Source organism: Siphateles boraxobius, unplaced genomic scaffold, assembly GCF_051911475.1.
Source record: "Siphateles boraxobius isolate OS27281-9 unplaced genomic scaffold, OSU_SipBor_1 119, whole genome shotgun sequence".
NCBI classification, from domain to species: Eukaryota; Metazoa; Chordata; class Actinopteri; order Cypriniformes; family Leuciscidae; genus Siphateles; species Siphateles boraxobius.
The window spans coordinates 4,308,183-4,334,855 of record NW_027508721.1 but is presented as its reverse complement, the minus strand read 5'-3'; the positions used below and the strand labels follow the sequence as shown (position 1 = coordinate 4,334,855).

Sequence of the window (26,673 nt, the reverse complement as noted above, 5' to 3'; positions counted from 1 at the left end):
AGAAAGAAAGAAAGAAGAAAGATTAGTTAGAAAGAAAGAAGAAAGATTAGTTAGAAAGAAAGAAAGAAAGAAAGAAAGAAAGAAAAAAAGAAAGAAAGAAAAAAAGAAAGAAAGAAAGAAAGATTAGTTAGAAAGAAAGAAAGAAAGATTAGTTAGAAAGAAAGAAAGAAAGAAAGAAAGAAGAAAGATTAGTTAGAAAGAAAGAAAGAAAGAAGAAAGAAAGAAAGAAAGAAAGAAGGAAAGAAAGATTAGTTAGAAAGAAAGAAAGAAAGAAGAAAGATTAGTTAGAAAGAAAGAAAGAAAGAAGAAAGATTAGTTAGAAAGAAAGAAAGAAAAAGAAAGAAAGAAAGAAAGAAGAAAGATTAGTTAGAAAGAAAGAAAGAAAGAAAGAAGAAAGATTAGTTAGAAAGAAAGAAAGATTAGTTAGAAAGAAAGAAAGAAAGATTAGTTAGAAAGAAAGAAGAAAGATTAGTTAGAAAGAAGAAATATTAGTTAGAAAGAAAGAAAGAAGAAATATTAGTTAGAAAGAAAGAAAGAAAGAAAGAAAGAAGAAAGATTAGTTAGAAAGAAAGAAGAAAGATTAGTTAGAAAGAAAGAAAGATAGATTAGTTAGTAAGAAAAAAAGAAAAAAGAAATATTAGTTAGAAAGAAAGAAAGACAGAAAGAAAGAAGAAAGATTAGTTAGAAAGAAAGAAGAAAGATTAGTTAGAAAGAAAGAAAGAAAGAAGAAAGATTAGTTAGAAAGAAAGAAAGAAATAAAGAAAGAAAGAAGAAAGATTAGTTAGAAAGAAAGAAAGAAAGATAGATTAGTTAGTAAGAAAGAAAGATAGATTAGATAGATAGATAGATAGATAGATAGATAGATAGATAGATAGATAAAAAGAGATAGATAGATAGATAGAAAGAGATAGATAGATAGATAGATAGATAGATAGATAGATAGATAGATAAGTTCATTAGTACATATAGAATGGTAGTTTAATTGAGTCTTGGGCTTCAGGGAGTTTAGATTTGAGTTTTTGTGTTGTACACTGCTGGGCCACCGTAGCCTTGGCTCAATTTGAACTGTTGCAATGAAAGTCAATGGGATTTTTATGATTTTTAATATTAATTTTTAAGAAATCTGAAAGTCAAATCAGTCTGAAAAGATATAGCACACTAAGTCAGAACAGTCTGAAGGTCTGACCCGAGTTTGGAGTTTGTAGAGTTAAAGCTCTAGGAGGAGTAGCAGTCAGAAAATTTTGGTTAAGAAAAAGAAGAAGAAAAAGAATAATAATAAGTTTAAATAGGATTTCAGTAAGTTGGCTTTCACTTTTAGAAAGAAAGAAAGAAGAAATATCAGTTAGAAAGAAATAAAGAAAGAAAGAAATATTAGTTAGAAAGAAAGAAAGAAAGAAAGAAAGAAAGAAAGAAAGAAAGAAAGAAGAAAGATTAGTTAGAAAGAAAGAAGAAAGATTAGCTAGAAAGAAAGAAAGAAAGAAGAAAGATTAGTTAGAAAGAAAGAAAGAAAGAATTAGTTAGAAAGAAAGATTAGTTAGAAAGAAAGAAAGAAAGAAAGAAAGAAGAAAGATTAGTTAGAAAGAAAGAAAGAAAGAAAGAAAGAAAGAAGAAAGATTAGTTAGAAAGAAAGAAAGAAAGAAGAAAGATTAGTTAGAAAGAAAGAAAGAAAGAAGAAAGATTAGTTAGAAAGAAAGAAAGAAAAAGAAAGAAAGAAAGAAAGAAAGAAGAAAGATTAGTTAGAAAGAAAGAAAGAAAGAAAGAAGAAAGATTAGTTAGAAAGAAAGAAAGAAAGAAATAAGAAAGATTAGTTAGAAAGAAAGAAAGAAAGAAGAAAGATTAGTTAGAAAGAAAGAAGAAAGATTAGCTAGAAAGAAAGAAAGAAAGAAAGAAGAAAGATTAGTTAGAAAGAAAGAAAGATTAGTTAGAAAGAAAGAAAGAAAGAAAGAAAGAAGAAAGATTAGTTAGAAAGAAAGAAAGAAAGAAAGAATTAGTTAGAAAGAAAGATTAGTTAGAAAGAAAGAAAGAAGAAAGAAAGAAGAAAGATTAGTTAGAAAGAAAGAAGAAAGATTAGCTAGAAAGAAAGAAAGAAATAAGAAAGATTAGTTAGAAAGAAAGAAAGAAAGATTAGTTAGAAAGAAAGAAAGAAAGAAAGAAGAAAGAAGAAAGATTAGTTAGAAAGAAAGAAATAATTAGTTAGAAAGAAAGATTACTTAGAAAGAAAGAAAGAAAGAAAGAAGAAAGATTAGTTAGAAAGAAAGAAAGAAAGAAAGAAGAAAGATTAGTTAGAAAGAAAGAAAGAAAAAGAAAGAAAGAAAGAAAGAAAGATGAGTTAGAAAGAAAGAAAGAAAGAAAGAAAGAAGAAAGATTAGTTAGAAAGAAAGAAAGAAAGAAGAAAGATTAGTTAGAAAGAAAGAAGAAAGATTAGCTAGAAAGAAAGAAAGAAAGAAGAAAGATTAGTTAGAAAGAAAGAAAGAAAGAATTAAATAAGAAAGAAAGATTAGTTAGAAAGAAAGAAAGAAATAAAGAAAGAAAGAAAGAAAGAAAGAAAGAAAGAAAGAAGAAAGATTAGTTAGAAAGAAAGAAAGAAAGAATTAGTTAGAAAGAAAGAAAGAAGAAAGATTAGTTAGAAAGAAAGAAAGAAAGAAAGAAAGAAGAAAGATTAGTTAGAAAGAAAGAAAGAAAGAATTAGTTAGAAAGAAAGATTAGTTAGAAAGAAAGAAAGAAAGATTAGTTAGAAAGAAAGAAAGAAAGAAAGAAAGAAAGAAAGAAAGAAGAGAGATTAGTTAGAAAGAAAGAAAGAAATAAAGAAAGAAGAAATATTAGTTAGAAAGAAAGAAAGAAAGAAGAAATATTAGTTAGAAAGAAAGAAAGAAAGAAAGAAAGAAAGAAAGATTAGTTAGAAAGAAAGAAAGAAAGAAAGAAAGAAGAAATATTAGTTAGAAAGAAAGAAAGAAAGAAGAAAGATTAGTTAGAAAGAAAGAAAGAAAGAATTAGTTAGAAAGAAAGATTAGTTAGAAAGAAAGAAAGAAAGAAAGAAAGAAAGAAAGAAAGAAAGAAAGAAAGAAGAAATATTAGTTAGAAAGAAAGAAAGAAAGAAGAAAGATTAGTTAGAAAGAAAGAAAGAAAGAAAGAAAGAAAGAAGAAAGATTAGTTAGAAAGAAAGAAGAAAGATTAGTTAGAAAGAAAGAAGAAAGATTAGTTAGAAAGAAAGAAAGAAAGAAAGAAAGAAGAAAGATTAGTTAGAAAGAAAGAAAGAAGAAAGATTAGTTAGAAAGAAAGAAAGAAAGATTAGTTAGAAAGAAAGAAAGAAAGAAAGATTAGTTAGAAAGAAAGAAAGAAAGAAGAAAGATTAGTTAGAAAGAAAGAAAGAAAGAAGAAAGATTAGTTAGAAAGAAAGAAAGAAGAAAGATTAGTTAGAAAGAAAGAAAGAAAAAGAAAGAAAGAAAGAAAGAAAGAAAGAAAGAAAGAAAGAAAGAAAGAAGAAAGATTAGTTAGAAAGAAAGAAAGAAAAAGAAAGAAAGAAAGAAAGAAAGAAGAAAGATTAGTTAGAAAGAAAGAAAGAAAGAAAGAAAGAAAGAAGAAAGATTAGTTAGAAAGAAAGAAAGAAGAAAGATTAGTTAGAAAGAAAGAAGAAAGATTAGTTAGAAAGAAAGAAAGAAAGAAAGAAAGAAAGAAAGAAAGAAGAAAGATTAGTTAGAAAGAAAGAAAGAAGAAAGATTAGTTAGAAAGAAAGAAAGAAAGATTAGTTAGAAAGAAAGAAAGAAAGAAGAAAGATTAGTTAGAAAGAAAGAAAGAAAAAGAAAGAAAGAAAGAAAGAAAGATGAGTTAGAAAGAAAGAAAGAAAGAAAGAAAGAAGAAAGATTAGTTAGAAAGAAAGAAAGAAAGAAGAAAGATTAGTTAGAAAGAAAGAAGAAAGATTAGCTAGAAAGAAAGAAAGAAAGAAGAAAGATTAGTTAGAAAGAAAGAAAGAAAGAATTAAATAAGAAAGAAAGATTAGTTAGAAAGAAAGAAAGAAATAAAGAAAGAAAGAAAGAAAGAAAGAAAGAAAGAAAGAAAGAAGAAAGATTAGTTAGAAAGAAAGAAAGAAAGAATTAGTTAGAAAGAAAGAAAGAAGAAAGATTAGTTAGAAAGAAAGAAAGAAAGAAAGAAAGAAGAAAGATTAGTTAGAAAGAAAGAAAGAAAGAATTAGTTAGAAAGAAAGATTAGTTAGAAAGAAAGAAAGAAAGATTAGTTAGAAAGAAAGAAAGAAAGAAAGAAAGAAAGAAAGAAAGAAGAGAGATTAGTTAGAAAGAAAGAAAGAAATAAAGAAAGAAGAAATATTAGTTAGAAAGAAAGAAAGAAAGAAGAAATATTAGTTAGAAAGAAAGAAAGAAAGAAAGAAAGAAAGAAAGATTAGTTAGAAAGAAAGAAAGAAAGAAAGAAAGAAGAAATATTAGTTAGAAAGAAAGAAAGAAAGAAGAAAGATTAGTTAGAAAGAAAGAAAGAAAGAATTAGTTAGAAAGAAAGATTAGTTAGAAAGAAAGAAAGAAAGAAAGAAAGAAAGAAAGAAAGAAAGAAAGAAAGAAAGAAGAAATATTAGTTAGAAAGAAAGAAAGAAAGAAGAAAGATTAGTTAGAAAGAAAGAAAGAAAGAAAGAAAGAAAGAAGAAAGATTAGTTAGAAAGAAAGAAGAAAGATTAGTTAGAAAGAAAGAAGAAAGATTAGTTAGAAAGAAAGAAAGAAAGAAAGAAAGAAGAAAGATTAGTTAGAAAGAAAGAAAGAAGAAAGATTAGTTAGAAAGAAAGAAAGAAAGATTAGTTAGAAAGAAAGAAAGAAAGAAAGATTAGTTAGAAAGAAAGAAAGAAAGAAGAAAGATTAGTTAGAAAGAAAGAAAGAAAGAAGAAAGATTAGTTAGAAAGAAAGAAAGAAGAAAGATTAGTTAGAAAGAAAGAAAAAGAAAGAAAGAAAGAAAGAAAGAAAGAAAGAAAGAAAGAAAGAAAGAAGAAAGATTAGTTAGAAAGAAAGAAAGAAAAAGAAAGAAAGAAAGAAAGAAAGAAAGAAGAAAGATTAGTTAGAAAGAAAGAAAGAAAGAAAGAAAGAAAGAAAGAAGAAAGATTAGTTAGAAAGAAAGAAAGAAGAAAGATTAGTTAGAAAGAAAGAAGAAAGATTAGTTAGAAAGAAAGAAAGAAAGAAAGAAAGAAAGAAAGAAAGAAGAAAGATTAGTTAGAAAGAAAGAAAGAAGAAAGATTAGTTAGAAAGAAAGAAAGAAAGATTAGTTAGAAAGAAAGAAAGAAAGAAGAAAGATTAGTTAGAAAGAAAGAAAGAAAGAAAGAAAGAAAGAAGAAAGATTAGTTAGAAAGAAAGAAAGAAAGAAAGAAAGAAAGAAGAAAGATTAGTTAGAAAGAAAGAAAAAGAAAGAAAGAAAAAGAAAGAAAGAAAGAAAGAAAGATTAGTTAGAAAGAAAGAAGAAAGATTAGTTAGAAAGAAAGAAAGAAAGAAGAAAGATTAGTTAGAAAGAAAGAAAGAAAGAAAGAAGAAAGATTAGTTAGAAAGAAAGAAAGAAAGAAAGAAAGAAGAAAGATTTGTTAGAAAGAAAGAAAAAGAAAGAAAGAAAGAAAGAAAGAAAGAAAGAAAGAAAGAAGAAAGATTAGTTAGAAAGAAAGAAAGAAAGAAGAAAGATTAGTTAGAAAGAAAGAAAGAAAGAAAGATTAGTTAGAAAGAAAGAAAGAAAGAAAGAAAGAAGAAAGATTAGTTAGAAAGAAAGAAAGAAGAAAGATTAGTTAGAAAGAAAGAAAGAAAGAAAGAAGAAAGAATAGTTAGAAAGAAAGAAAGAAAGAAGAAAGATTAGTTAGAAAGAAAGAAAGAAAGAAAGAAAGAAGAAAGATTAGTTAGAAAGAAAGAAAGAAAAAGAAAGAAAGAAAGAAAGAAAGAAAGAAAGAAAGAAAGAAAGAAAGAAGAAAGATTAGTTAGAAAGAAAGAAAGAAAGAAAGAAAGAAAGAAAGAAAGAAAGAAAGAAAGAAAGAAAGAAAGAAAGAAAGAAAGAAAGAAAAAAGAAAGATTAGTTAGAAAGAAAGAAAGAAAGAAGAAAGATTAGTTAGAAAGAAAGAAAGAAAGAAAGAAAGAAAGAAAGAAGAAAGATTAGTTAGAAAGAAAGAAAGAAAGAAAGAAAGAAGAAAGATTAGTAAGAAAGAAAGAAAGAAAGAAAGAAAGAAAGAAAGAAGAAAGATTAGTTAGAAAGAAAGAAGAAAGATTAGTTAGAAAGAAAGAAAGAAAGAAAGAAAGAAAGAAAGATTAGTTAGAAAGAAAGAAAGAAAGAAAGATTAGTTAGAAAGAAAGAAAGAAAGAAGAAAGATTAGTTAGAAAGAAAGAAAGAAAGAAGAAAGATTAGTTAGAAAGAAAGAAAGAAAAAGAAAGAAAGAAAGAAAGAAAGAAAGAAAGAAAGAAAGAAAGAAAGAAGAAAGATTAGTTAGAAAGAAAGAAAGAAAGAAAGAAAGAAAGAAAGAAAGAAGAAAGATTAGTTAGAAAGAAAGAAAGAAAGAAAGAAAGAAGATAGATTAGTTAGAAAGAAAGAAAGATTAGTTAGAAAGAAAGAAAGATTAGTTAGAAAGAAAGAAGAAAGATTAGTTAGAAAGAAGAAATATTAGTTAGAAAGAAAGAAGAAATATTAGTTAGAAAGAAAGAAAGAAAGAAAGAAAGAAAGAAAGAAAGAAATAAAGAAAGAAAAAAGAAAGATTAGTTAGAAAGAAAGAAAGAAAGAAGAAAGATTAGTTAGAAAGAAAGAAAGAAAGAAGAAAGATTAGTAAGAAAGAAAGAAAGAAAGAAAGAAAGAAAGAAAGAAAGAAAGAAAGAAGAAAGATTAGTTAGAAAGAAATAAAGAAAGAAAGAAAGAAAGAAGAAAGATTAGTTAGAAAGAAAGAAGAAAGATTAGTTAGAAAGAAAGAAAGAAAGAAAGAAAGAAAGAAAAAAAGAAAGAAAGAAAAAAAGAAAGAAAGAAAGAAAGATTAGTTAGAAAGAAAGAAAGAAAGATTAGTTAGAAAGAAAGAAAGAAAGAAAGAAAGAAGAAAGATTAGTTAGAAAGAAAGAAAGAAAGAAGAAAGAAAGAAAGAAAGAAAGAAGGAAAGAAAGATTAGTTAGAAAGAAAGAAAGAAAGAAGAAAGATTAGTTAGAAAGAAAGAAAGAAAGAAGAAAGATTAGTTAGAAAGAAAGAAAGAAAAAGAAAGAAAGAAAGAAAGAAGAAAGATTAGTTAGAAAGAAAGAAAGAAAGAAAGAAGAAAGATTAGTTAGAAAGAAAGAAAGATTAGTTAGAAAGAAAGAAAGAAAGATTAGTTAGAAAGAAAGAAGAAAGATTAGTTAGAAAGAAGAAATATTAGTTAGAAAGAAAGAAAGAAGAAATATTAGTTAGAAAGAAAGAAAGAAAGAAAGAAAGAAGAAAGATTAGTTAGAAAGAAAGAAGAAAGATTAGTTAGAAAGAAAGAAAGATAGATTAGTTAGTAAGAAAAAAAGAAAAAAGAAATATTAGTTAGAAAGAAAGAAAGACAGAAAGAAAGAAGAAAGATTAGTTAGAAAGAAAGAAGAAAGATTAGTTAGAAAGAAAGAAAGAAAGAAGAAAGATTAGTTAGAAAGAAAGAAAGAAATAAAGAAAGAAAGAAGAAAGATTAGTTAGAAAGAAAGAAAGAAAGATAGATTAGTTAGTAAGAAAGAAAGATAGATTAGATAGATAGATAGATAGATAGATAGATAGATAGATAGATAGATAGATAGATAGATAAAAAGAGATAGATAGATAGATAGAAAGAGATAGATAGATAGATAGATAGATAGATAGATAGATAGATAGATAGATAGATAGATAGATAAGTTCATTAGTACATATAGAATGGTAGTTTAATTGAGTCTTGGGCTTCAGGGAGTTTAGATTTGAGTTTTTGTGTTGTACACTGCTGGGCCACCGTAGCCTTGGCTCAATTTGAACTGTTGCAATGAAAGTCAATGGGATTTTTATGATTTTTAATATTAATTTTTAAGAAATCTGAAAGTCAAATCAGTCTGAAAAGATATAGCACACTAAGTCAGAACAGTCTGAAGGTCTGACCCGAGTTTGGAGTTTGTAGAGTTAAAGCTCTAGGAGGAGTAGCAGTCAGAAAATTTTGGTTAAGAAAAAGAAGAAGAAAAAGAATAATAATAAGTTTAAATAGGATTTCAGTAAGTTGGCTTTCACAAGCCAACTTAATTAACATATATCGTCCAATACCGATATGGTGGCAGATATATCGTGCATCTCTAACTTAAAGCTACAGTCCGTAACTTTATGGGTTAAAAATTATCCCAAATAAATTGAGCTAGTACGTTACCAGCCAGTGTTCAAAACTATCTGCTTGCCTTAGCTCGATTCAAAATGGTAAGCATGTAATAATATTTTTAATTCCACTGGTACTGGTAGATTTCCACGGGAAATTCAAGCATGTCATTGCGTCATTACTTCACATCTGTACACATAAAGAAGGTGTCTCGGCTAGTAGGCTATATTGTGTGTGAGGATGTTGGAGGTGGAGATTTATAGCCTTTTCTCACAGCACTTGATATAGTTAAACATCAATTTGATGGCGGATCCAGAAAGGTTCAAACGACAATCACCAGTGACAACTGGAGATTCACCAGTTGTGACTGGTGACATAACCCAACATTACAAACTTTTGTACTTCATGACATTTTCTGGTAAAAATTCTATGTTGGTCATACTTCCAAAAAGTAGAATCTGTGATTCCGAATGACAGTATCACAGCCGCACTTTCTCCTCAAAGCATTGGATTCATCCGCGCTGTGCCGTGCCGAGGCACAACCCACGCAAAGTTGATAATTCCGTGAGTAACTGCAATTAGAGATTTCGCACAGATATGGCGAAACAGGAAAAAATACGGACTGGAGATTTAAACTAAAACTAAAAATGAAAACTTAAAATAAAAGCTAATTAAAATATGAATAAATACCATAATAGTATTTAAATACAAAAAAACATGGGATATTACTACTATAATAATATGTAATTTGCATATCGCCTTTCTAGAGCACCAAAATGGCTGAAATGTGGACTAAATTATGCATTTAAAAAAAACTTTATAAATGCATAACATAAAAAAAACTGAACATCTATTGAATGTGAAGCAGCAGTGATGTATAAACAAAAAATTAATTAATCTGGGCCAAAGTTTATGTTTAAAGGTCAAAACAACTGGGGCGACTAAGCCTACGTTTACACTGTCAGTCCAAATTTGACTATTTGTGTATCCCAATGGAATCGGATCTAAAATAATTGACGTCCTCATTGTATATCGCAGATCTGATTTGTGTGCCCATGCCACTCTTTCGTTCTCCGAAATTTCTGAATTGGTTTCAATTGAATTTTACGTTGCGTTGGTAGGTACACGCCAAAAACAGCAACAACAATCGCAACATGGAGGGGTTATCAAAACAGATGTTGTCTTGTTTACAACATGACAATGTGTAGCCGACTACTGCGTCGTCTGAGGCAGCAGCAAAGCCGTAGGTCTCTGAACATATCTCCGTTATATTGCCATTTTCTTCTCGTCCGGCACTTTGCAACAACACAACCTTGTTTCTGCTGCAACTTTCAGCATGTTTTCTTTAGCAACGTCTGACGTTTACATTTTACGTGGCGTAAGAAAGTCACACAAACCACTCGAAATCCGATCAGAGCATTCAGACTGAAACGGGTTTCGAAATGCGATTTGTGCCGTTCACACTTGCTAAATCTGATATGCATCAGATATGCACAAAAAACGAATTTGGACAGTCTTACCGTAGCCTAAGAGCCAAGGAATCATAAAGACCTAAATGACTTAGTGTCCCTGTTAATGCAATGATATAGTGCTGCAATGCTTGAATGTGTCAGTGGAAATCCCAGTGTATAAGTATGGCATGTGATTCTACTTTAGAGTAGCTAGATGGTAATATAGTGATATAGTGCTGTAATGCCATGCTCATACTCTCATTGCACACACAGCGTTGGTGCGTTTGTCCCCTCTCAATGCCGTAGGGGTGCTGGAGTGGCCGTTCTGGACTAAGCTCATCGTGGTGGCGGTTGGCTTTTTTGGAGGACTCATCTTTTTGTACATTCAGTGCAAAGTCTATCTGCAGCTCTGGAGGAAGCTAAAGGCTTTCAACAGGATCATCTTTGTACAGAACTGCCCCGAAACCGTCCGCAACGGAGAGAACAGGCCGCCCCCGGTCACCCAGAGCAACGGCACGCACGGGGCAGTGGAGGTTCCCGTACCTCAGACACAAACAAACACAGGGGATGCGGAGGTGGCTCCTGTTTGATCATGGATGCTTGGTGCCCTGAAACCTCAGAAAAGTCTAGTAAAGGGCTCCTCTAGGTGTATTTGACCAAAGTGATGTGATTTACATAAAAATAACAAAAGCACTTTTTTTATTTTCCCTGTAGGTGGATAACCTTATATAAGATTTCATAGATGTATATGAAATTAAAACATTAATGGTGTGCAATGATGTCATTTGTTATGACAAGGTGTAAAACATTATCACATATAATCATACCATAATTAATTAGTATACCATCTGAGCCATTTAAGCTAGAACAACCCTCATGTTTTTTGCGAGTCCGGAGTCATTTGTAATTACAGTTTTTTTTAAAGTTTTTTTTTTTACAAATGCTAGGACAGTTTCTCAATACTTTGGTCTCTTTTTCAAAACTCTTCACAGTTCTCCTTACCAACTTTCAGCTCGGCACAGCATTTCATTTCACGTTCAAACTGCACTAAAACTACCAAAGCACTTCATACACGTCTCAATCAAGGCACTCTTCAAACAAACTTGGTCACTCATAAAACAACAACCTAAAAAATATGTTTTCTCTTGTAAAAATTTTAAATACAAGAATGACAGGTATCTACTGTTTAACATTCGACTGTTTAAAAGGCTTTCTACAAGCAATGATAAACAATCCAATGTTAAGCCCACATAGATGCTGTAAGGTGTGAAGACTTTTGAAAAAGTGACTTAAGTATTGAGAAATGTGTCCAAAGCTGAATAAAAAGCCCTGTCCTATAACCTACATATACGATTACTGGTTAGATTCAATCAAAATAAGGAAGAAATTCCGTCGATTAGCGAGAACTCTGTGACTTCTAAATGTGACAGAGAACCAGAGGTGAACATGGCAGTTACAGCAGTGATTATTCAAGTCAAGGAACCGGTCTTAAACCAATCCTCTTTAACTTTGGCTCTCACCTCAGTTGTCTTTCCTCCAGCTGTTGAATTCTCGGATCAGTGAGTCACCTTACAGAGGAATAGAGTTAAATTCAAGAACCTAAATGAACCAAAGATGTGTTACAAACTAGGAAACAGAGATGCATTGATAAATAGCTTGTATTCTTGTATCATGTTATCACATTTACTTTGTTTTCAGTGATCTGTGTAAAGACCAGTTGTAAATTATTGAGCAATTCTGAGACATATGTGTATTATTTTTTCTAGATATATTGTTTTGTTTATAGTTTGTTTAGTTGGCAAGGGAGGGACCATCCATTCATTTACCTAACAGTTTCCTTTCAATTCTATGTGTGAAAGTAAGATACATTTTTGATTATATAAAGCAAATTGTACTTTTTTTTTATCTTCTAAAAAACTAGAAAATTAAATGTATTTTACTGCAGTCAATTGAATAAAATATAAGAATGCAGTGGGTACAAGCAATTCAGGGACAAGATGACATGAGACACATTCTTAGGTTACACATTAGTTCAAGGTTTATAGTCTCGCTTAATACATTAAGTAAGATTAAATAAACTATAGGATTAGGCTTAAGAGTATGATTTAGTTTTGGGTTAGTTGCATGTAATTATCAATACATTGACTGTTATTACTATAGTAAGTATATGTAACAAAGACACTGAAAATAAAGTGTTACTCATTCTTGCTTTATCTGACTTGCCAAAAAAAGTCATTGTGTGCATTTTTTTTACATGTTTTTCTGTCTAAAAATAGCTCAATCTATGAGAAATGAATGGTTACTTATAGAAACTAGGATTTGTTTTCCTCCATGCATCATTTACTGAGCAACTGGATCTATATATGTTTTTTTTGTTAACTTTGTTCTTTTTAAAAACGTATGCAGCTTTTGGGGGGATGTGTTTTGAAGCGTATGGAGAAGAATAGCTGTAGTTTATTTGCAAGAAAGAGATTTGTTAATATGCAGGTTTAGAGGTGATCATATTTTGCTGAGAAAGAATTCAACAAATTTTACATTTTTGTATTTTGTGTTTTTCTGCAGTGATCATCTTTATGTATTAAAGTAAAAATATATATAATTAAACGACCCCCGGGGCATGTCAGGATCAAGTAAGATTTGGTATTCAACATCAGTGTTCACAACTCAAATGCACATTATAAAAAAAACATGGAAAAATCAGTCAGTGCAATAAACCAGTGAATGTATCAAACTGTTTCAAAGTCTGTTTATTTTTGTTTTAATAGTATTGTGTTACTTGAGTAAATCCCTTCCTCACAAGAAGACATTTTTGCAAGAGAGCCAAGACACTATGGGTACTAGTAAAAAGCACTAGCAGCACAAAACGCAAGGGCTTGCTCTTTCTGTCCTTGCACACAGCAAGTTGTCCATTACTCTACAGTAATCCGTACTGTAATAGAGATGAAGGATTTCACGGTACTATGGAATTCGGAGATGCTTCTTCCTCATTCTCTTCCTCCATGTGTTTATCTTGTGAAACTGCAGACGATGTGTTGTCTGAGCGTTTGGCTGAAACCTTTCTCATCTTAATGTTGGGAAGTTTCTTGAGGTCACCGCTCCACTCTCTGTTAAACAAATGGGCTCACAGTTAGACAAATTTGACACGGTTACAGTGTGGATGGTACTTTACATAGATAGCTTTGTGCCAGAAATTCTTTAAATCTGATGACTTGCTATAAAAGTGTTTAACAAAAAGAATGTTTTAAGTAATAATTACCTGAATATTTTCAGATGCTTAGAATTGATAATGTCAGGGATTTCTGTAAAGGGAGAAAAGACCTGCTATTAAACCACTAGACTAGAACATGATGTTGCCAAAGGTTAATAAAGATTTTGTTTTATGTTACAAGCACAAGATGCATACAGGATGGCAATAAAAGTTAGTTTGAATCAACATTCACAATTCTTACTTTTATATGGAATATTACAGCATTTATTATAATTTATCAATGCAGATCAATGCAGACAAAGAATTTTTGTGCAAAAGGTGGCTCCTAGCGGCCAAATTCTAAGAAAATTCTCAGAGTCATGACGTTTTCCTAGAATTTCCCCTAAAAGTGACACGAAAATCCCAGTTAATATAAAAGCTATTCCTCAAGATTCCTAGCGCTTAAAAGAGCTTCTAAGGCGAGATCTGCTAAGAGCAGGGAAGAGGACTTTTAGTGGCTTAGGAGTTCCCCTAAGCAGCTGCACAAAATGGACAACAGAGGAGGCAGGAGAGATGTCCTGCAAACACTGGATGACAGGGAATTATTGAGACGCTACAGACATTGATAAAAGCTGAGCCGTGTTACCCTCGTTAAGACCACACTGAGTTGCAATTTCTACTTCATTAAGGACAGCCCCTTGAGATAGGCCGTCTTGTTTTACAATGGGGTCCATATGGGAGTGAAAGTACAAAATATGCCAGCTAAAATATTAATATGAGCAAATAATACACAAATCATTATTTGAACAGGGTGTAATGAGCTTAAGTTTTCACATATTTTAGATTCTAATGTTAGGCTATAACCCCTACAGCTTACTGTTCATTTTCCAGATATTTTCTTGAATGTGAAATATTATTTACAATTACAGTCTGCATAAGATTAGAGTGTATACATATGTTTATTGATTTGAGGGTACATCCTTTGCTCATTATCAGCAAAAGTTCATTTTCATCAAACTTGTAGGATCAACCAATCACGGCTTTTGAAGTGATGACTCATACCTAGCAACGGGGTCAACCACACCTCCTCACTAAGATAGGATTTTCCATCCATTCCTTGCTCAGAGTCAGAGTTCACTGAAAATGTTCTGGAATCACTTCTAAGCTAAAACTCCTGGCAAGGAATTTTTAGGTTAAGTTAGGAGCTCTCTGAGAGGATTCTCAGATTCTTAAGGGATACGGGCCCAGGAGATTGTAGAAAACTCACCAAAGCCACTTCCTTCATACTGAGCTCTCTCTCGCTCTACTGTTTGATTGATGATAGCTTCTCTAGATCCATGCTGACGACCCTGTCGTCCTTTAATACTGTTCGCTAACTCAATCTGCTCCAACTCTCCATCAAACCGGTGAAGGTACCTGAGGAGGATGAACTCTTATATAAACCAAGATTATCACTGTACAGCTAACATTTCTAAACCGAAGACAGTGCTGTTAATGTACGTTACAGGTTATAACAGCATGTTTGCTTGGGAGAAGTTGTACCTCTCAATTATTTCACAAGCATCACGTTTGGTGTAATCTAACTTGTCAGGGTCCAGTTGGCTTTGGAACCACACAAGTTTTTCACCTGTAGAAAATGAGTGAAGACATGTAAGCATCTAAAGGTACGATCACAGAACTTTGGCTAACGTCTCTCAAAGTTATGAACAAACGTTCTTCCAGTAACGTTAATAGAACGTCCGTTCAAAGTTATCTGGTCTTTAATTACGCTCAGAGCTCTGATTACGCTGAACGTTAGCACAAAACGTTATTTATTCATCATTCATGGGACATTTAAAAGTAACGGTTATAAAATGTTTGCAAAATTACGTTTTCTCTGACGTTCACACGACCAAGGGAAAAAAAGCCGGATGTTTTGAAAGTTCCTAGACCAAGAACTAATCAGAAATTTCAGAAATAATGTAATAGCTTAATGGGAACGTTAGCAAAACGTTCTTAGAACGGGGTAACATTGCGGTATACTGACAATTTTCAATGTACTTTCGCGAAACAAGCTTTCAAATCCCTTGCTTAACGTTACACACAGGCAGTAAAAAAAAAACTACTTACCAATCAAATTTAGACGCTGTGCCTTCTCACCCTTTGACCTAGAAGTGGTAAAACAAATATAAAATTTACCGTGGCAATGTAAAATATATATTTTCCCCTTAAAATGAAATACACGTACTTTTCTTTCCTCACTTGTTTGATGGCAGCTCTTGCCAGATATGCAGCTTTCCTGCTGTATGGGTGAATTGCCTTCTTCTCCACCTGCCCCTTACCTTTCGCTGCCTTCGGCTGAAATGAGAATACCAATTGTTAAACATACAATTCTAAAAAGTAGTTCTTATTTCAACAAAGGGTTTAACTAAACACGTACCATATTAACTATTGTATGAATGTTTATCCCACGTGTGACGTATGGGGGGAGGTTTAAGGGACGGACCACTGAAACGGTTCGACAGTATTTTTTGTTCCGTGTAAGTTACATACATTTGTCACGAGTTCCGCTAATATAATTTTCATGCATCAAGATTCTTTATTCACACAATGAAAATGGTCAATTTTGTATAATATTTTATTTGGCTATTTATTTCTTACAACCTTGCGAAATTATTTTAAGATGGTGGAACTCTGTTATCAAAATGTATGTAAATTTTCCAACTGTATGGTCGTCTTTTGCTTTGGATTCAAATGATTTTATATTAATTGTATATCCCTGTTGTCATTAAAAACACTTTAGCTTTATAATCTGCTCATTTTTTCTATTTCACCTTTCTCTTTTTTTATTTCGTAATTTTTCTTTATTATTTTAATTTCCTTTCATTCTTTTTTTTCTCGTTAAAGAGGCTATAATTCCATACTTTTTCATAGAGAGAGAGAAGAGAGAGAGAGAGAGAGAGAGAGAGAGAGAGAGAGAGAGAGAGAGAGAGAGAGAGAGAGAGAGAGAGCAATATTATATGTATTGAATAGATGTTGTCTTTTTGTACCATATTCTATATTGATATCATCCATTTAATTTAAACTTTAATTTAAAATTTGAATGCTATATTTTAATGTAAATAACAAATGTATGTGCAAATGACCAAAAATAAAGTAAGAAAGAGAGGGAAACACTTAGGCACGTTAAGCACGTTCTGCACGTGCCGCCTGTGAATCCGTGTCCACTCAGCAGAGAGCGCGCGTGGGTTTTTGTCAGTCTTCTGTTCTTGGTGTCTCAGCTGAGCTGCTGCATGTCACATGACTCCAGCATGATGGGGAAAAGGGAATCCCAGAGTGTGTTGTGATTGTGAAAAATAGAGCGCGAGTATGCCGACGCTGCTGCAGAAGCTCTTCAGCAAGAAAGCCGTCGGTAACGGCAGCGCCCGGGACTGCTCGAGGGGAGCGGAGCAATGGTAAGACCATTAGCACGCAAATATACCACACAGCTATCTCTATTGATATACAGTCTGAGTCACGAGCTTCTCGCACCTGCACGCGCTCTGTGCACGCAGCGCGTGCCAGTCTGAGCGCTTTAAATGACGCTGACTGTCAGCTGCCCTCTCTGTGGCAGGCAGCAGTTTCTTCTGCAATAAAGAGTAGAGGTTTGTGCAAATATATACGAGTTTATGGTCACCATAATTGTGAATCCTTTCCAGGCCGTAGTGTTGATCTATGTGTTAATGCTGTTGTGGACGGAGTCACCCACGATTTCTGTGTAGCGCGCGTCCATGTCAGCTGATCCCGAGTCCACGCGTTATGTAACTCGTCCGAAGCATTTTTGCTTGCACAATTCTTGCTAGTTTTGACACGTACATTTATGGCTTCTGCTGTGTGTTTTCTGTTGGTTCCTTTATTCTAGTCAGAGTGGGTGGACAGGGGTTTTATGGGTAGAAAGTTGAAATGTTTATTTGTATAATTTTACAAATGTATGGTCGTATTTTGCTTTTGATCCAAATGACTATTTTATATTCCTTTTGCACTTTTCATTATATATTACATAATTCAATAATATACCTTTTGACAATAAAAGAGGTTTTATTGGGTAGAAAGTAAGAAAAGTATGCAGGTAAATCTGTCATATTTCTGGGTGTCTGCTATAAACTGAAATTAGAGGGAAAAGACGTCTATATCAAAGAGCTGTCCACCTTATTCTTGACGAGGTTACTGCGTTTTGAATTATGGGTGGCACTTCCGGTTTAGGGAACTTCCATTCAAAAAGACTGAAACGAATCATTTCAAATCACAAGGTTGCCCTACAAATAAAGCTTATCCAGTTTGACTGGATGAGCTATCAGTTTTCTTTCATGTTTTATTTAAGAATAACATGAGAATAACGTAACACGTGACATGTTATAACAAGAATATCTATGGCAAGAGTTCTGTCACTGCATTCTTTTCCTCATGGTTATTTTCTTTTTTCCCTTTTGCATTCCTCTGTAATAGTATGAAAAAGGTCAACATGTACACATTTGTGGTCTGTTCTCCCGATTTAATTTACGATATATGTCATTAATAATTAAAGCAGAAATAAGTAACTTTTTTACCTTAACCGAACAGCTTTGGAGTCATTGTAATGTTTATATTACTGATTTCTTGATGAATGGTGGTCGTCTCGCACCCCCCTGGTGCCTGTGAGCCGCAAAACCACCCTTGCAACTTTGGGCCGGCGGGCAGCACGAGGAACCGGACAAGAGTCCCACTCGCTCAGGCTTTCACTGTTAAAGTTGATTCCTGCGATTATCATGAGAACAGTTGTCAATATCTCACATAATTATCAGGACATAAATAAGCCTACATGTTGTAAATAGTGTAAATGAGCGCAATTTGCAAACTATTATGATAAATTGCAATAATCATGTTTTGATTCATTTTAGAAAAAGGTTAAAATCATGAAATAAATCAGGCTATGAAATCAAAATATTTTTTTATGGAATATTGCAATATTTATTATTATCGACTAACTGTTCACATCATTATTTTATAAAAAAGAATGTGCCCTTGTAATCTTTAATCAAATTAAATCAAATTAAAATTAGCCAATGATTTACTCACCCTCAAGTCATCCTAAGTGTATATGACATTCTTCTTTCAGACGAATACAAACAGAGTTGTATTAAAGAATGTCCTGGCTCTTCCAAGCTTTATAATGGCAGTGAATTGTTGTTTCGCCTTTGAAGTCCAAAAAAGTGCATCTATCCATCATAAAAGTGCATCTATCCACCATCATAAAAGTGCTCCACACGGCTCCAGGGGATTAATAAAGGCCTTCTGAAGCATAGCGATGCGTTTGTGTAAGAAAACTATTCATATTTAATACGTTACAAAGAAAAATTCTAGCCTCCAGCCAAATGGCCATACACAGTCTATATATAAAATATATACGGCGCTATATGCGCCTAATGTGCCCTTAAGCAACATTTGTGATGTCAGAAGTAGCATAGTGTGTCATGCCGTAGCCTAAATATCAGCAGTACTTTGCATTACTCGCATAAGTTGCACTTTACACTTAAGTGGAATCCGTAGGTTCGTTTGGCCGGACGCTAGTTATTTTAGAGCTAGTTATGTTACTTTATAAAGTTTTTAATATGGATATTTTTTTTACACAAACGCATCGCTTTTCTTCAGAAGGCCTTTATTAACCCCCCAGAGCCGTGTGGAGCACTTTTATGATGGATAGATGCACTTTTATGGACTTCAAACAGAAAAAGCAATTCACTGCCGTTATAAAGCTTTGAAGAGCCAGGACATTTTTTAATATAACTCCGATTGTATATACACCTAGGATGGCTTGAGGGTGAGTAAATCATGGGCTAATTTTAATTTTGGGGTGAAATATCCCTTTAAGGACTGTGACATCATTCTAATCTCTTCTTTGATGATGTTTACTGGCGTGAGGGCGGAACAACCTGTCACTCACATGAGATCAGCAATAGCAAACCACAACCATCCAATTCCCGATGGACAAAATCAAGTCCCGCCTAACTTTTGTTATCATATCACAATATGAAAGAAAAGACTATTGCAATTTCCATTTCATGGCGACTTTAAGTTCTTCATCACAAACCCTTCGATCTAATAAGAAATTTAATTTCTTTAATTCTCATTTCTCAATTTTAATAATTCCTAATTTTAATTCTCATTTTGTTTAATATTTTTATTTAGTAGGAGTAATAATAATCATAAATATTATTAGTCATTTGATATATAAGCACAAAAATTTTGTCCAAATTGTGTAGCCCTACAAGCAAGCACAACAAACCTGGTGTTCTTTACAATTTTTGTTTACATTTATTTGAAAAATCGCATTTAAATTGCAATTTGAACCAGAAAAGGCGCAATTAGATTTTTTTTCACTAAATCGTGCTGCCCTATGAAGTACCAAATTCAGTTTACAGTTTGTTAATAAGACTATGTACAGGAAAGTAGATGGTCGCAGAATATGAGCACCAAGCACTTTTTTGTCTCATCTGCTTGCCTGTAGTTTGCATCATCAAAAAGGTGTAGCTATACACCTTAAAAGAATTTGGTCTTTTAATACTGTCTTAATGCATTAAGTCACTTTAAACGTTTTCTTCACAACGGTTTTCTATAGGAGGAAAACGCTTAACGTGAAACTTTGTGCATTGCGTTCATATTCTGGACTAGATTTGCTTGTCTGTACATTCTTTATTAGTAAGGCGTATACTGAATTTGGTCCTCCAATATCACTGTCTTGGTACATTAAGCCACATGAGGATAAAATGAATAACCTACAAAATAGTTTTTAGATCACATGCCAACTGCAGTTTTATTGGCTATGAATAAAGTAATCACTGATTTGTTATTGACAAGCAAAAAGATAGATTTTTTTATCTTGGGCTGTAAGCGAATTCTTGAAAATGAATTGTAAATACGCGGTTGCCGCGTGCCATGTTGGAGTACAGAGGACAGGACGAAGGGTTGACAAATCAGATGGAAGGGGCGTTCAAAAAGGTGTCCAACCACTCCACACACCTCTTGCATTTAATTTGGTCACACCACAAGGTGTCACTGTGTCCTCAAAGCTTTGCTCTTGCCACTCTGAGCTCGATTGCTATGTCTGAGGTAAAACAAACCCCCTCATTAGCATACGGGCAAAAAAGTGTACATGCATAAATAAATAGAAAAAAAGTATAAATATGCATTTATTTATTTATTTTTACATTTCTTTGTATATTTATTTATATATTTATTTATTTTTTACATTTCTTTGTATGTATTAATTTATTATTTCAGCAGCATTCCTTAGGTACCCACTGATAATATATAAAACATTGATCCCAGTGTTAATTTGAAGGTCTAAAACAACAGAAAAGAACTGTGAAGGAATCTCCCATTAATGTAATCATCTTCCATTTACTTCCACAGCCACTGCTCAAGATTAGGGTAAGAAAAAAATAGAAATGATGACGTATTTACACATTATTTAAATTTAATTAATTTTGAAAAAAAATATTACACAGACTACCTTTTAATTTTTAGTTTAATGTTTTTGTTCATATTGTCTTAGTTTGTTTTTTTAATATTTAAATTTAGCTTTAAATTATTTTTAGTTTTTGTTTTTGTAATTTTAGTACTTTAGTACTAGTACTAATTACTAGTACTTTAGTACTAATTTTAGTACTTATAATTTTAGCTTCAGTTAGTTGCTGTTTTTCATCTAAGATTTATATTTATTTATTTCAGCTTCATTTCAATCATTTTGTTTTTAATCGTTAATACATACAACAGTTCACCTAGTGGCGTTGATGCAGCATAGTGCAAACGTTTTTAATAACTGATGCCATTGTAGAAATGCACTGTTTGCAGTCAGTCAGTTTATTCTGCGAGTGAAAGTATCTCCATAACGCTCTGATATTGGATCTTTTTGAAAATGTTCACTGTTTGTGTGGGGGTAAAGCATATGACTGACCGAATATGTGTTGCAACATGCATTCTTAGTGTAAGAAAAGGGTACATGTTAGTTTGTTTGCTGAGGTTTGCAACTTTGGCCAGTGAGTGTCCTATGACTGTGTTTGGATCACATGCTTTGTGAGAGGGTGTGTGAGTGTGTGTATGACAGTCATGTGACGTTAGAGCTGCATTCAGTTAAGTTAAGCTGTATAGATAAGGGTAGAAACCCCTCAGTCTCTGAACACATGCCACCCAAAAACATCTCTCTCTCTTTTCTTTGTCTCTCCATCTGAATCTTCCCATTATTCAAATTCATCTTCTTTTAATTTCATAAATGCCGTTTGATTTGGTGAACTTGCTTCTAGACAAAGTAAGAACTATTTTTTTTTAGGAGAACCGGATGAGTCTACGCATGCCTGTATGCACACACACACACACACACACACTCTCTGTAGTGAATCGAGTGGAATACCTTTGAAAATGAAGATTAAGAGTCTCAAGAAAACCACCACAAGGTGGTTGTTCATTCCAGAGGATGCTTCACGGAACAGGTACACCGTGTGTGTGTGTGTGTGTGTGTGTGTTTTTTCGGCCACTATACAAATATTGTAAAACATCTTTGTTTGCGAATGAGAGGGATCTGATCCAAATCTTTTTGTTTTTACCTTCGGTCGACACCTGGCCAGTATGTGGTTGCATCTGCATTTGTGAAACATGTATTCTTAAGGCATTGTTACGGCGCCGAGTTAAGGCTGTTTTAAGTAGACTCTGTGGCTTCTCAACTTCTATGTTAAAAATAAACCAACACACAACATGCAAAATATGCATCTTTGACCTACCTCAGCCCCTAATATCAGAGTCTGTTCTGATGCTGCTTTGCTTCTGTCTAAATGAAATGCAGCATCAGAGCAGCCTTAAACTGAGTACAAATTAGCATATATTTAAATTATTTGCTATCTAATGTATACATATTTTTTATTTAATCATGTGATTTTCCTCGTGCTTATTTTATTTTCATATCCATTTTCATGTTTATATATTGTAATTTGTAGTTATATCTAAATTCATATTTCACATAAAACATTAATTTGATTAACATGTTTTTGAACTGTAATACCTTGCATTGACTCTGCAGCATTAAACTGTCTGTGTAAATGGATCTTTTTGTGGTATATAAGCCACTTGAGATACATGCAGCTTATGTGCTGTGTTAATCCTTATGCTTGATCTTGAAGCTGTAATGTTGATGCGTGAAACATGGCAGCAATGTTTATTGTATATATTTGTATAAACTATGCACATTTTAGTGTAAATCTGTGTATTAGTGAACAGGTATCTCTTACTGCTTTCTTCACTGCTGCTGAAGCTGCTTGATGTGTGACATCTTGTTGATGAGGCTTGCTGGACTTTTTTTTGGTAGCAATATAAAAACGGTAAATATGTAATGTGAATACTGGACTGTTAGTGCTAGGTGGAAGCATGATCAAATTAGTCAAAATATTGAATTAACAAACACGCAAGGGATTGCGGATTTATAGAATTTGTGAATGAATGTTCCAGTTCAGCTTTCTACACAGCAGATTTCAGTCAGCCAATCTGGAATGGTTCTGTAATGGTCAATCAGTGAGATCTCAGTGTCTGTTTGTGTGTACTTGCAGTGATCATGTGACACAGCTAGCGGTTGCTGATCATGTGATCTGAAGTATCAGGAAAATCCCAAAAGGGATGTCAAGGCTAATTTATTATTATTTTTTGCTTTTTAAAAGTGAATCACTGTCAGTAGAGTTAGTTGTTTGTGTGTGTATGGGTTTAGCTACACTTGTGAAGGCCAAATGGTTGAAATTGTCCTCACAAGCATAGTGAAACTTGTCGATACAGACTTGTCACGACATTTGAATATATCAGAAATCATTTTTGCTTTAAATCTAATAATGTAAACAGCTTTCTGTGAGAGTTGGGTTTTGTATATGGTATTATGAAAACCATTGTATATTTGAGGAGTGTTACTAATATAACTTCTAGGCTCTGTGTGTGTGTTTGTGTGAATGTGTAGTGGCAGTACCACCCCAAGCAAGTGTTTTTCTCTCCCTCCTTCCTTCTGTCTCTCTCTTATATACTGGCACACACACTCAGGCAAAGTCTTAGTAGGAGAGGATAAAGAGAGCCTGTGCCCTCCCAAAGTGTGTGTGTGTGTGTGAGGGATAAAGGGGGCCTGTGCATAGCAGTGTATTGTTCAGCAGCTGGGTTAGAAAGGACTGACCAACATATCTTCTAACACACACATACACACTCACATTAACACTAAGCAGTCCATATACAAAGTCCGTAAGCTCAACGCAAACAGACACATAGTGATTGCCAACTCACACATGGACAATGATATAATAAACATCATCACTACATCACCAACGCAACCAGAGAGAGGGGGCGCTGCCGACACCATGTGTGTGTGTGTGTGTGTGTGTGTGTGACTTGTGCACTCAGAGCCCGGACAAGCGGAGATGGAGACGGTGTGCCTGTGTTTTCTGTTGGTAGACTGTGGTGATCTTTTGATGTTTAATAGAAGAAACATGCAACTGTGTGAATGGTCCACTTTCCGTGCCTTCAGCTACTCTCTTGGCCAGTTTCGGGCTTCTTGTGGTTGTTATTCATATCTATTTTGGATGTATATGTAGTGCTTAGAGGCTTGAAATGAGTGTCTGATCACTTATCATACACCAGGATGGAAAGCAGGTAGGATGTTTGTATTTGTGTAAAGAAAATGTATTTTTGCTCGTTTAGGTATGGTGCAATTAAATGCTTTATTGAAAGTTCTTGCAGTTTTATGGTTTAAATGAAAGGAATAGTTATTTACTTCCAAAATAACGTAAAAGGAGAAATGTTGAAGAATGTTCAAGCTTCTGTTTCCCTATGTGAATTCAGGGAATGATTCAGTGAACAGGGATCTATATAGAACTATACAAGTAAACCAAATGACTGATTTGGTATATTCCAAGTATTGTCAAATAATCAAAGAATCCTAAAGAAATGATCACTGTTACCGCAAACATATTAGGCAGTAAAACTGTTTACAACATTGATAATAAGAAGAAATGTTTCATGAGCACCAAATCAGAATGACTTCTGAAGGATCATGTGACACTGAAGATGGAGTAATGATGCTGAAAATTCAGCATTGCATCACAGCAATAAATTATATTTTTATATATATATTACAATAAAAATATAATTTTCATAATTTTTCTGTTTTTACTGTATTCTTTAATCAAATAAATTCAGCCTTGTGAGTATTTCGAGACTTATTATAAAAACAATACATCTTAACTACCCCAAGCTTTTAAACAGAATTGTAAATTGTTATTCGCTTAAAATGAACTGGAACTGTTTGAATAACTATGTCCAGTGTAATATTTCCAGTTATTCGTTAAATAACTTAGTTAAAATCGTTTTTTTTTTTTTTTTGCCTTTTGCAATAGACTGTAAAAGTTGTACAGTAAGTATTATTTTCTGTTTTTGAATGTTTTGACCACAATTACTTCTGTTTCTCTCTTTTTTTAGTTGGGCATCTGCAGAGTTTGATCTAGCTCAGATCAGGTTAATAGTGTATCAAGATTGTGAGAGAAGAGGGCGACAGGTTCTCTTTGACTCCAAAGCAGTACATAAACTGGACGCATCCAAGCCGGTAAGTTGCTAATGTGGTGTGTGTGTATGTGGGGGTGTCTATGAGCATTGTTTTGGGAGTAGTCACATGCTCTGTAATCCAGCGTGCTTGGATCTCATGACAGGTGTGACTGCTTGGCTAACTGGGTCAAAGTGTTGCTTATGAGAGTGTGTGTATGGGTTGGATCTTGGATTAGTATGGCTGTTTACTGACTTTTGATTTTAAATGAAAAAAGTTTTGGTATAATTTTTTTAGAATGTAAATTATACACTTTTCACATCAAGAATGTTTTAATGGTGTCATGTCATGAGAATTCAGACTTTTCATTATCATTAAAAGTAAAAAAAATAAAAGTACTATGCAACCATACTGTAACTGTTAATGTTAATAAAAATGTCAGTGTATATTCAGTGTTCGTAAACCTGGACATCTAGTCATGATGAGATTAAAGAAGGACAGAATAGATGCTGCTCGTAAAAAGAAAAGAAAAAAAGAACCATACTATATTAATAAAATGTGGGAAACTTGGGATTATTCCTGACTGTAACACCTGCCGCTCTGCATGTCCTTCTGAAGGATCCAATCTTTAGGAAAGTACCGCTGAACTTTTTCTTAATGATTTATTTATAATTTTTATGATACACTTAGGGTAAGAGGGAAAAAAACAAAAAAGAAAGCAACCCAAATCTTTTTTTTTTTAAAAGGCAAAAGGTAAGTTAGTATCTAATGCTGAATTTTTTTTTAATTATACTCAATACATGAAAGTAAAACACTGTTCCTAAACACATCGGTCTTACTCTGACCTTAACAGTCTGTGCAGCACTTTTCTGCACAGATTGATTTAGATTAGTGTTACAATGTAATTTGCAAAGAGGCTATTAAGGAAGGAAAAGATTCTTAATTCACATGCAAATAAAATTTGTCAGAAATTATAAAAGTTAAGATTTTTTAGCAAAAAGTGAAAAAAACCTTAAGTAGACCTTAATTATTGACTGCAAAAGTTTAAACTGATGTGTAAACTGATTTTTCATCACAATATGCATACTTTATTTTCACTGTTGTAATATTGAGTTGAATTGTCCTATTGCTTATACATAGTCTTAAATCAAATCTGTATTTTTCATGTCAACCCATCTATACTCATGCATCTAGACAGTTGTTATTGAATGTCTCTGACTCTCTCTGAACAGAGTGTGATTTATTGTCAGTAAGTTGTCACATGATTGGTCTGTTTATTCAGCTCTTCAGCTTTTGTCACAAGGAGAGACAGAATAACAGTGTGTGTGCGAGTGTATTGCTATAGAATGGTGTCTCATGGTGGAATATTGCACTGGCAGATTTCCATATCATTGATTTCCTTGTTTTTTATTATTTTTTATTATTATTATTATTCTATTATTTATCTCCACATATTGCACAACATCATTTCTGAATTAAATATATTTTCTAGTAGAGCTGCACAATTCTGGATAAATGGAGTTTCTCCCAAGATTTTGAATAGACAATATAACATGTAATTTACAAGAGATTCTGATAAAATGTTAATTGCTGCAGTCTATTAAAAAATGTATATCATTAATTGGAATTAACTTTTTTTTATCGGTTTGAATGAATGATTCTATGACTCCCTCATAAAAGACTTCACTTGTTTCATTACTGGTGAATAGGGCTGCACGATAGTGAAATTATTGAAATATCGCAAATGCATATCCCGATATACATATTGCAATGCCTTGCGATATCTGAATGTTACTACAAAAAGTTGCGAAAAGTCAAAGTTTTAGGCTGACGCATATTGCAAAGAATAGACTGGGCATGCGACTGTTACTAACTTGTGACTTTCTTGAAGTTAAAGAGCCCCTAATGTTTACCTATAAATATTACCTTTCATACAATGTGTAGCGTAGTGTAGTGTCTGTGTAAACAATGTAATGTAAACAAGCTGCAAAGTTGTGAAGCCAAAAGTGGATAATAAATTATCGTCTCTTAAAAGAAAGAATCGACTCTGAACCACCTAAACGAGTCGCCAGTAATTCAAATCTCATTTCGTTCTGGCTTCATGTCACTGGGTAACACATTTGCATAATGCCCCCCTATGGTCTTAATTGGCTGCCCACGAACAACGTCTACAACGTGCAACGTATATTATGAGAAAATGAAAGCGTTT

General features: G+C 32.7%; 3 protein-coding genes across 14 annotated transcripts in view; 2 read left to right on the top strand and 1 right to left on the bottom strand.

Annotated features, from left to right (window-relative positions):
- marchf1 (membrane-associated ring finger (C3HC4) 1) overlaps window positions 1-12,457 on the top strand; it is a 64,528-nt gene extending 52,071 nt beyond the window's left edge. For 6 of the 8 annotated variants that reach the window (XM_077204587.1, XM_077204583.1, XM_077204588.1 and 3 more), the window contains one exon: window positions 10,000-12,457. In XM_077204587.1, the coding sequence (XP_077060702.1) occupies window positions 10,000-10,316 (317 nt within the window). In that variant the 3' untranslated portion in view covers window positions 10,317-12,457. The remainder of the gene's footprint in view (window positions 1-9,999) is intronic. The other 2 variants (XM_077204591.1, XM_077204590.1) reach the window with 1 other exon arrangement.
- A 1-nt stretch (window position 12,458) lies between these two features.
- tma16 (translation machinery associated 16 homolog) lies at window positions 12,459-15,474 on the bottom strand. The gene is made up of 7 exons (XM_077204592.1): window positions 15,333-15,474; window positions 15,141-15,250; window positions 15,023-15,060; window positions 14,456-14,540; window positions 14,181-14,329; window positions 12,983-13,025; window positions 12,459-12,830 (listed from the first exon to the last, which is right to left on the bottom strand). The coding sequence occupies exons 1-7, from the start codon at window positions 15,333-15,335 to the stop codon at window positions 12,677-12,679; spliced, it is 582 nt and encodes a 193-aa protein (XP_077060707.1). The 5' UTR covers window positions 15,336-15,474; the 3' UTR covers window positions 12,459-12,676.
- A 658-nt stretch (window positions 15,475-16,132) lies between these two features.
- fnip2 (folliculin interacting protein 2) overlaps window positions 16,133-26,673 on the top strand; it is a 36,260-nt gene continuing 25,719 nt past the window's right edge. The window contains exons 1-2 of one of the 5 annotated variants that reach the window (XM_077204434.1): window positions 16,133-16,347; window positions 24,404-24,527. In XM_077204434.1, the coding sequence (XP_077060549.1) occupies window positions 16,262-16,347; window positions 24,404-24,527 (210 nt within the window). In that variant the 5' untranslated portion in view covers window positions 16,133-16,261. Of the gene's footprint in view, window positions 16,348-21,158; window positions 21,397-24,403; window positions 24,528-26,673 lie in introns of those variants that run through there. The other 4 variants (XR_013195025.1, XM_077204461.1, XM_077204427.1 and 1 more) reach the window with 4 other exon arrangements.